Consider the following 11,498-nt stretch of genomic DNA (forward strand, 5'->3'; position numbering starts at 1 on the left):
AGAAAAAAAGGCGACTGTCATGTGCACTTCCTTCCTACCCCGCCATTACAAATGTGAAGTACATGTTAAAGTCACACACTGTCATCACATTTTGGGTAGTTCTATCACTCCGACCAATATACACGATCTTTTCATTACTTGGTAGTCGGGCATCCACATGCGTACCATCGATTGCTCTGATGCAGTTATGTAACTCATAGTTTGTAATTCCAAAGGTATTGAAGTAAACGTAAAAAAACTAATTAAACTTACTTTGAAATACAACATGTAACGGAGATCATTTGCAATTTATTCAGGAATAGTTGCGAACGATAGATCAGATAACTTAATGTTTTTCGCTGCTAAGCTCACGAGTGCTTGTATACCTTTGTAGAAATATCTACTAATTGTTTCCGAGAAATGCTGAAATCGCTCCATAGCTCCTCTAACTGATTCATTATGTGATAGAATATATAATGTTATAGCCAAGACCTCTCTCATGCTCGTTTTAGAAGAACCTTGGAGGCCGTGGTTATAACATAAGTCATGTAGAAGATCCATAAAAATGGGTGCACTCATTCGAAAAATGCTATTGAATCTTATTAGATGTCCAACAAGCATCTCACCAAGTCATTTGTCCCCAACATATAAGGATGTCATGCGTGGTATCTGTCTAGTGCCGGAGCGGTAATATTCCAACAGGAATATCACTATTGATGCAGCCCATGCCATTCTTTTACGACAATCTCGTAATTGATCCATCCTAAAGTTATAAATTCATTATAACGAAATAATTTAGTAGAAAATGACATAAATAAAATACATCTATCGAGGAAAGCATCTGGAAAATGACATAAATGGAATACATAACATCAATAAATTTCAAGCATCATGAAATGAAGTTCATCAAATGAAACACAAAGAATCCGAAAATGAAGTACATCAAATGAAATGTATTCACATTCTTCTACTAAAACACGTAAATATTCAAGGCACAGCTCGGGCCATAAGACCATGAACATTTGCCTATGAGTAGGGTCTTCAAGTTTTTTAACACATTTGGTCTGAAAGCGTATATCAACAGCTACTTCTGGAATAGTGTCTAAAATGATAATGCAGTCCCAGATGGTGCTGTCAGGGGGAGGTGGAGCTGAAATAGCAGCAATGAGTTCATGAAATGAGCTTTTTAGTAAAACTATCATTCTCTTTTGTCCTTCTGCCAAGCCTAGGCGTCCTAGACATGGAACTGGACTCTCCAATATCCTTTTGGTTAATACTAGGCCTTTTTTCATCAGCTAGGACCTGTTCGGGTGGAAATTCATCTGGTATTCCTGAAAATCCCATTTTACTTGGGTTTAATGAATTTTTTCCAGTCGCAACAACCTTCTTGAACATTATGTCCAGTTTTTCCTCAAACTCTGAGTCAATTCCGCACTGCCTATATTTTTTGGCAGTTGGCGTTACCTGGAATATAAGGCATTTATTAGAGGAGTTTAGGCATTAACTAAAAAATAATTAACTAAAAAATAAAATAAACAAATTAAGAAAAGACATTTGAATTTATTACCTCTAATCTTCAGCCCACCATTCATCTAGAGCATTAATAATTTGTTTAATGGGATCCCAACGCAATACGGTAGAGCCACATTTAAGCTCTTTCCATATTTTTTATTCTTTCTTCAATTGCTCCCATTTGCTTTTGAATTTAAGCCCAGTCAATTCTTTGAACCTCACAGCAATATTATGATAACCCTTCTTATTAAAATACGTAGTAGGCCTGTTCCCAAGTTCAATTTCTTTTATACATAGATCACAAAATATATTGATAACTTTTTTATCCCACATTGTGAAGAAACCCCCTTCAAACGTCTTAGTCATTGTAGAACTATATGAAGAATTACATATTGCATAAAGAAATTCATGTTAAAACTCAACAAGCATAATAAAATTATCTAAATTAACAAACAGGAGTTAAAATATTTGCTAAAAATGAATCAACATCCATACATGTCGTGGAATCAACAAAATGCAACAAAAAATGAACCAACATCCACAGAATTAACCAACAACACTGTCGAGATTTGCTAAAAGAAAAAAAAAAATGTGGTTCTGTCAAAGACCTACATTCACAGTAAGACATCAAACATGTTTTATTATCCAATTGTATAAGAATACATAACTATAAATAAGCTATGATTCTCAATGGAGAACACTACTATAACTATAAAGTACATGTGTAATATGCAACTTCTAATACATGTCTTGGAATCCAATTCTACTGAAGCTACCATAATGTGTCCCCAAAGTCTAAATGCAACTTCTCATACATATCGAGGCACAACTAATGAGACAGTGAATAGGCAGAAACAGTTGTAATTTTTGGTTCAATGCAAACAATTTAATGAAAAAAAAATATCTATTTGCATTGTAATTATTGTTTCTTCTCAAACACCAATTTAATGAAACAAAAACTGAATAAACATTTGATATCTATTACCACAAAAATTTTAATGATTCAATATCTACTAAACAGAGCAAAGCCATACCCAAAGCAAAAAATGAAAAGGCAGTTAGATACATAAAAAACTTTTCAATGAAAAATAACAATGCATTTAAATAGTTTCGGTTCAATGCAAACCCAACAAACTACCAACCTCTTTGCAAAGAATTCTAGAATGTGTATTTCAACAACGCATTCGTACCTCATATGCATTTCCAAACTGAAGATAGGGAATGCCACAAGATATGCAAAGCCAACACATACACATTTTCAGCCTCAGCCAAAATTCCAAAATCCTATAATTATTAAAAAACCATACTATTTTGATGAAACTAAAAATCACTGCATGGGGAAGATATGAAATACTCCAAGATCGGCAGAGCCAAAACAAAATAATAAAGAACCACTGCAATGCCCCAAATTCCATAGGAGCCGAACAGAGAGAGGAGGCACCATACGACATAAAGAGAGGGATATAGAAGGATTAGGGCCCAAATTCCATCAATAAGAACCATCACAAAGACAAGAACACCCAGCCAAAACTAATGCAATGCCACAAATTCCATAATTTTTTTCGGAACAACCTCGATACTTTCACCAAAATTTCAAATTCAGTAAAAAGAAAGTTCATAGAAGGATCGAAAAGCTTTGCAACAAATCAGGAGTCAGAGACCCAAAACTGTGTATCGAAAGTTCAGAGAATGCAAAACCACCTATCCAAAATTCCATAAAAAACTTTCAAAACCACCAATGATCCATCCAAACAAGATGCAACGCCGCACAAATCAAGGATTGAAAAACATCTAGCAAAAACACAGAAGGATCGAAAATGACGATGCATACCAGACGGGAAAGTATGGTTTCGTTAAGAGGGCGACGAGATGGAGAGCAGAGAGTGGATTTCTTGCCAAATTTCTCAACGGCAGCGAGGAAGAAGGCGAGGGCGAGGGAGACCGAGGAGGGGCACGAGGCGTCTTTTTCACCCTAAATGCATGAACTCAACGCAGGAAGCAAAGGGAGGCAAGATTATCACGCTCCGTCTTATGTCGCTAATACCGCGTATGAGCGGTGGGAATACGGTTGCGCGAACGCCTTAACCAAACAGCCGTGCGGCATTTTCAAAAAGCCTGAAATTGCCGCTGCTCCCATTAAGCTGCGCCAAACAGACCCTTAGTCAGGCAGATAAAAGAAGGGGGCATTTACGTAAAAGCCATGCCTAAAGAGTCAACCCGCCGATGACCTTTTTGACGGTTTAATTGTTCCAGTCGAACGAGCCATAAAACAACAAAGCTCTGAGTTGATTAGCTGAATTTCTGAAGATAGTCGGCGGGTTGGTAGACACCAACCAGCTAGAAGTATTGATTAGGTAGTCAATCCTCAATTATTGTCGAGGGAGTTCCTATAAGATTAAAACTATGTCATAAGTCAAAGAGTGAGTAGATAATTGTAACCCAATGGGTAGTTTATCTTTTGGCAAGGAGTTCCTGTTGAGGGTGGTTGAAGCTCATGACTCAATGATGTCTGAGGGAACCCTTAGTTGTTTCTGACGCCAGCATGTACTGCTGAATCGGTTCAGATAATCTCTAGCCAACGTAAGTCGATCGGTCTTCTAGGTTGTCGGGTCATTTTCTAGTGGGCCTACCTTTGCTACGTCATTCTTTCTTAGGTCGTCAAATTGCATCTAGATTCGACACATTTTCCATGTACACATATATAACACACAATTCATATGTATTTATATGTATAAACAACAATGCTGAAATTCTTACATATATGCCACCTCATATAAATGCATGAAAAATTGTTTAAATGATGATACTTTTTATGTGACAAGAAAGATTGGGGTTGCGAAAGTATAAAAAATAAATTTTAGGTTTGGGCGGTATCTATTTAAATGCCCATTTATTTTACCATGTATTACTGCATCATTAATTATAATTTTTTTATAAGAAAGATGCGTATTATAAGCATAGTAAAGAGCATTATTAATCATTCATCTATTTGTTTCTTAAGGCATCCTTATTCTATTCAACATGCTTATCTAAAGAACATTCAAAAGATATTCAAGAAAGAAGATTAAAAAATTGAACAAATCTAAACTACATCAAAATTTGTTTTGAGGATGGATATGATGAGGTAAGGAAATTGAGCACTCAAATGAGACATCTTAAGATTATTATTTCACTTCAAATTATTCTCTTACGCATTTTAATTACTTCAGATCCCATTTTTGCTATAAAGATTTTCATTCACCTCAAGCTTTCCTTATGGCTTTCAAGTGAAATTTTAACATTTATTTTCATGCATAGTTTTATGATATATATATATATATATCAGAAATGGTTAGAGGGTATTATGCAAGCCTCCGACAACTCCTAATGTGTCATTCGAGTGCCACCTCTTTAAGGTCAATTGTGTCAGAGATGATTCTAACTCCCGACCTGAGCGTTAAGTTTATTTAAAAAATAATTTTCATGAAAAAATTTATTATTCTGCAATTATCATAATTATGTCATGTGGGAGTGGATTTTATATCAAAAATAATTTTGATAAAAAACTAAACCCTCTACCATTATCATAATATTTAATTTCTCACTATTTTAGAAAAAAAAAACTATAAAAAAAATTAATTACTTTACTTGCAATCATCAAAAATATAAGATTTACACTCATATCACTCAATTTTTATGTGCTTATATATTTAACAACTAAATTTAAAATTTAAGATGTATTTTTTAAAAAATATTTAAATGATAATATTTTTGTGTGATACAATAGATTTGGGTTGTATAAAGATAATATGCATATTAAAATTATTAGATATAGAGGAACATGTTAAAATAATCTTTGACTATTTATGCGGACTTGTTTTAGTCTCAGAGTTTATAGAGAAAGTGTCATTTTAAAGAGAGGGAGGGAGAGCAGAGAAAGTGTTATTTTAACTCTTTTAACAGTTGTCCTATAAAGGAGGAAGAAGCCCCTCTTACATCAACTTTCTCCTCTTATATAGGTGTGGTTTCTCAATATATTATGTGTAAACTTTCTCCTCTTAAATATGTATTCATCAAAATGACTAGAGATTAATCATTTGAAAGTACTAACATTGAGGGAAATGTTATTATAGATATATTATAGAGAATGTGAGGAAATAGTAGAACACTATATACAACAATACAAATTCTAGAATATTATTAAATATAATGGCTTGAAAATTGAAATTATTAGTAATGAAAAATGATCTTTTTCGTTCATCAAACAAAAATATTTAAATATTAGTTTAAAGTTTTGTCATAAAAAGTTATATTTAACATTTATTTATTATTAAAGACATAATGTGAAAATATATCATTTATAAAAAATTAATACATTTTACCTATTGTATCCATAAATTATCCACATAGTTTTTTGTACAATTATCAATTTGAAAAATTATATAAACTTGATAAGATTTGAAAATTTTACAAAAATAAAAAAAATTAAGTTTATAAGCATGGATCCTAAAGCATCACATTTTGTTCTATAATCTTTCCAATTTTTTTGTGTTTGAATAAATGGGACCTAATTTTAACAAGTGATATTCAAAATAACTATCTCATCTCTACAATTCTAATTAATGAAAAATGTATGATTTTTTTATATAAGATTGTACTATTATATATACCAACTTATTCAATTTAATTTATGTAAGGTGTTTACTAATCCATCTTTTATTGATTTAGATAATGTACGTAGATTGTAAGCCCTAGAAATGTGGTGATTGCCATTTGATATGCCCCTTAATCTTTCCAAGATGTGAGTAATTGCCTTATGTAATTAAACAATGATGGCATATATGACACACAATTTTTCAAAAAGTTAATATTGCCTATATTGATGATTGATTTACAAGGCATTCAGGTCTTTTATTCGTTATTGATATTCCGCCTCAAATGACTATTATTATGTAGCCATTTTTCAATGGTCCAAATATATTCTCAAAGCGCTTTTGGAACTAACTCAAATCATATAAATTAAACTCTAATTTATGAACTTTTTGAAGTGTTTGATTGCTTATGCGAAGATATTTATTTGAGCAAGAGGTTACAATCTGTCATTGTTATTTACTAGAAACAATAGCTATGTTCTGACGCATTATCAAGATTGTTTCAGATGACCTTCCTGTGAATTTAGATTCTTCAACACTACTAGATTTATTGAGAGCTCCATAATAATTTGATATATTCACTAGATGAATACATCTCTTAGGGAATTCAACTAATTGTAGTGACCATTGAGCTACCCAATGGCCTCTATTTGGCCACCACCTTTTACTATGTTTGATGAAAGTCATTTTAGCTACTTTAGATAGCAATATTGTTTTTTTAAAAAATTTTCTTAACAAGAATGAGATTATGACCATCTAATTTGAGCATCAATTCAATTGATGGAAAAAAATAACTGTTTTATTTATTGAGTATCAAAATTATAATGCAATTTTTTTTAAATTTTCAAAGCTTCAATTATTTTTTAAAATATAAATTGATTGGCTTACTTTGTCATCCCATCCCTCTTTCATCACAAGAATGATAATATTGACTACTTCTTTTTCTTGGAAAAAGATAGGGCCACACCCAGCTTTGCATCAAAGTAAATTAAGAGTTAAAACTCTCATTGACTCAAATTACAATTCACCCATAGAAAAATACCAACTATAACACCAAAATTATAAACCCCAACACACAAGAGATACATGACAACAACCCAAAATAAACAAAAAAAAAAGAAAAAGGAATAGCAAGAACATAACAAAGACAACAATGAACAATCAACAACTATGGAAAAGAAACTGACACAAAATACATCTAAAATCATCAACATCAAGAAGAGCAGCCACTTAGAATCAGGGAGAGAGCACAAGAATGAAATAACCAAACAAATTCATCATCAAAGATGAAAGAATTTGCCCATCCAACAGAAAGTACTCACCAAATTTGCAGAAAAACCAGCCAAGATAGAACCACAATGAAAAACATAAGAATAAACTACTAATGAAAATCAGATGATCCATAAACTACGAACAATATAACCAAAATAAAAGAAAATAAACAACCAACACCAGATAACAAAAGAAAGGCAAAAAGAGCAATCAAGCAGCACCAAGAGCAACGGACCAGCTCAACTGTGGTAAAACATAGAAAGGTTCTAAAAAATTATAAAATAGAGTTCAAAACATACTTTCATGATAACATTAAAATTCCATCCAAATTTTAGAATATGTTAAAATCAAGAAGATTTTAAAAAAATGGTTAAATTTTAATAAATGGTTGGAATTCATCAAAGCTCAAACCTGCCTCAGCAGAATGACAAAGTGAAGGACAAGAATAATTTTCTAAAAAGAAGAAGAAATCCCTAAAACAACAAAACATGATGAAGAGCAACCACCAAAAACATAAATATTAACATTAAATAACCCTAAAGGTAAAAAAAAATTACCAACAACATTGAGAAGGAGAAAAAGAAAATAAAAACAAAGAAGAGAAAATATACTCCAATCAGAGTGGAAAAGAAAAACAAAAAATATCTCTGATACTTTCTTGGATATTGATAATCGACAATTCAAGGATATCAACAACTCAAAAAATTGGGTTGAGGAATATAGATGATAAACTCAGGTTGACAATTATAAAAAACGCTTCAAAGAAAAATTGTTGGAAAAGAAATAAAAAAATGAGAAAATTAGAATGGGAAAGATAAACAATAATTCTTGGATGTTGGCAACATTAGAAATCAAGTGAAATAATTTTTATTTCATTCTTCGATGTCTCCAATAAAGACTATTTATAAAGGGCTAGAGTACTAATTTTATTAACTAATTATCTCATAACCTAAAATAAGATATTGTGTAGTATCCTACCACTCTCCATTAATTGAGATATAAAATCTATCTAAAACCTCAACCTATTATTCCTTCTCAATTATTATGGAGCAACTTTTAATTTACATCATTCATTGTCATCCAACCCTTCTCATTGATTAAAACCTATGTCCTCCGGATTTCTTCAATGTCGAGCACCTACTTCACCAACATTATATTAGTTTCTTTCCTTTTATGGTATAAATATTTAAATTATTGTACCCACACCTCCATCTCCGATACTGTGAGGATGCACCTTTGTGATATCTGATTTTCGCAGAAGGCCACACTTTTAAAATTTCTATCTGCAAATGAAAATTTCTCATAGTAATAAGCCAATACATAGCTTGTTATCATCTGAATAATCAAGCATGATTGTTTGGTCCTACCAGTCAGATATATCATTTTTTTAATAACCAAATACCGACTTATCTCTCCTATCATGTGTGTTGTGAATTTCATTCAAGAAAACATTTTTAACTGAAGTCCTGAGAGTGAAAGGGCAGTTTGAACCTGCGTTTACCAAAAATCAAAATAAAAAAAGTGCTTGGAGCTCTGGATCAAAAAGAAGAGTTTAATAAATATTTTTAAAAAAAATACAATTTTTATTAAAAAATAAACATAAAGACCAAATCAGAACTCATTCAACCAAAAATAATAATGGCAAGTGTTATTTTATAGTTAAAAAAAAAAGACTTTTTTAATAATTTTTACAAGAGAGTATATCAGATAGTATCTTTCATAAACTCGCTATCAAGATGCAAAATTTCTCTCCGGTGCCATATTTTTCGATAGAAGCCAGACAGGCACGGTGACCATAGGGCCCCATCCACCGCCCACACGCGCGGTGTCGTATTATCATACCATCAATCAATTAATCCAGAGAAACACCCAGAACCGAACCACTCTCTCCCTCCCTGTAATCAATTTCTTCCTTTGACCTAACCCTTCTCCAACCCCTAAATCCCCTCCCATCCCATCCCCGCTCATCTTCTTCCCCTCTCCTAATACTGCAACCACAAATCCCCCCCAACCTTAGCGCAGGAACATAGGAGGAGAACCAAATAGGAGCTTGTTTGATTCATCTGCAACGAACAACACGAAGACGAACAGTATGTACGACAAGCTGCTCCCCCTTCCCTTCTTTCCCAGCCTGTAAAAAGGCAAAAAGGCAAGCCAGCCAGACAGCCCGCCGTTTTCCTTTTCCTCTCCACTCTAAAATCACTTCCTTTATTTCCTTACGGCGTCTTTAAACCTCAAAGCCTAGAAAAAAAAAAGAAATCGACTGATCGATCCATAGCTTCGAATAATGGATCCGGTCACCGCTTCCCCTCACGGCCACCACCTCCCTCCACCCTTCCACCACCGCGACTTCTCCCTCCCCTTTCACCAGCAACTGATCCACCACGCAGCCGCGCCACACCTGAACACACATCAACCCAAATCGGAAGACCCGTTTTGCACAACTCCCACCTTGATCAACAAACCCAACAACGACGAACAATCCAACCCCGACACAAATACTACGGACAGCGAACTAACCCGCCGCCCCCGCGGCCGCCCAACCGGCTCTAAAAATAAGCCGAAGCCAATAATCATCACCCAAGATAGCCCCAACGCTCTTCGCTCCCACGTGATGGAAATCTCCGCCGGCTGCGATGTTGCCGAAAGCCTTTCTACTTTTGCCGCCCGCCGCCAGCGCGGCGTCTGCATCCTCAGTGCTTGCGGAGCGGTGATCAACGTTACCTTACGCCAGCCCGGTTCATCAGCCTCCGTGGTTACTCTCCAAGGCCGGTTTGAGATACTATCCCTCTCGGGATCCTTTCTCCCTGCGCCGGCCCCGCCGGAAGCTTCGGGACTAGCCGCGTACCTCTCCGGGGGACAGGGGCAGGTGGTCGGAGGGAGTGTGGTTGGTGCGTTGATTGCGTCGGGGCCTGTGGTTGTGATGGCGGCTTCGTTTGGGAACGCGGCGTACGAAAGGCTGCCGCTTGAGGAAGAGGAAGGGGGGGTCGGGTCGCCTGGGGTGGCGGAACAGATGCTGGAAACTAGTGGAGTTCCGGCGCAGCTTTTTCATGCGATGCAGCCGAATCTTCTGAATAACGTGCAGGTGTCGAGCGAGGCGTACGGGTGGGCAAACGGCGGGCGGACTCCGTTTTAATTTGCTTTCTATTTCTTTCTTTGTTTTTTTGGTTTAATTACTTGATGCTTTGTTTTGTTTTTTTGTTTTTTTTTTTTTGTAAGATGATAATTATGGATTGGCACCCGTTCAAGGGGAATGTATAAATTGATCTATGAGTTGTTGGGAAAGGTGGGTTCTTTTGCTTTCTGCGCGGCTAGCTGCAGAAGGAAAGTGACAGAAAGGTTGAAGAGAATGGAAGAAAATGATTGGATTTTCTTCTTTGTTTGCTTTTTCAGTACTTCAGTTTCTGTTATAAAATGCGGAAAGTAAGAAAGCTGCAGAGAGCTAGCTGGAGATGAAAGCTGGAGAAAGTCGGTTTGGTTGGAAGGGGAAAGGGAGGGAAGGTAGGATAAAGATGGAATTGATGTACTTGAGTGGCTTGAGTTGCGATCTGTTGAAGGATGATGATTCTTCATCCGCTTCTTCGTACTGAAGGGTTTATCCGTCCTGAGCATTACCAAGCTCTATTTCTGTGAAAATTTACTCTTTTTTGGGATAATCATAGGCTATCGCGGGAATCTTTGACTTTTGTTTTTTTTTTGCTTTACTCGGAAAATAGTAGTCTTGTTATTATGTTATGATTATCTGTTGTTGACTATATATATTTATAGATATATATTTGTATGTATGTATGTATGTATTGGCTTGCAGCATTCTTCTGTTTGGAATTCTGCGTGGTAGAGGCAAGATAAATCGCTATTAAGAAGAAGCGATGTAGGGCAAGTGCATTCATTTACGCAGATTAAAAACCAAAAGAAAAAAAAAAGAAAAAGGTGTTTAGATAGTCCGATGTACGTTGCATTTTGGAGAGTTTTAGAAGTTTTACTTTTAAGAGCTTTATTGCTTTACGCAGATTAAAAAGCAAAAAAAAAAAAAAAAAAAAAAAAAAGATAAACATGATTACAGTCTAGATAGTCCGATGTACGTTGCATTTTGTAGAGTTTTAG

The 11,498-nt window shown here is 34.9% G+C and overlaps 1 protein-coding gene across 1 annotated transcript; it reads left to right on the forward strand.

Annotated features, from left to right (window-relative positions):
* Positions 1-9,154: 9,154 nt before the first annotated feature.
* On the forward strand, positions 9,155-10,560 carry LOC110022685 (AT-hook motif nuclear-localized protein 24-like). The gene has a single exon (XM_020721759.1). It carries the CDS (start codon positions 9,682-9,684, stop codon positions 10,528-10,530), a length of 849 nt encoding a protein of 282 aa, XP_020577418.1. The 5' UTR covers positions 9,155-9,681; the 3' UTR covers positions 10,531-10,560.
* The last annotated feature ends 938 nt before the right edge of the window (positions 10,561-11,498 follow it).

The sequence above is a fragment of the Phalaenopsis equestris genome, unplaced genomic scaffold (genome assembly GCF_001263595.1).
Source record: "Phalaenopsis equestris unplaced genomic scaffold, ASM126359v1 Scaffold000202, whole genome shotgun sequence".
Classification (NCBI taxonomy): Eukaryota; Viridiplantae; Streptophyta; class Magnoliopsida; order Asparagales; family Orchidaceae; genus Phalaenopsis; species Phalaenopsis equestris.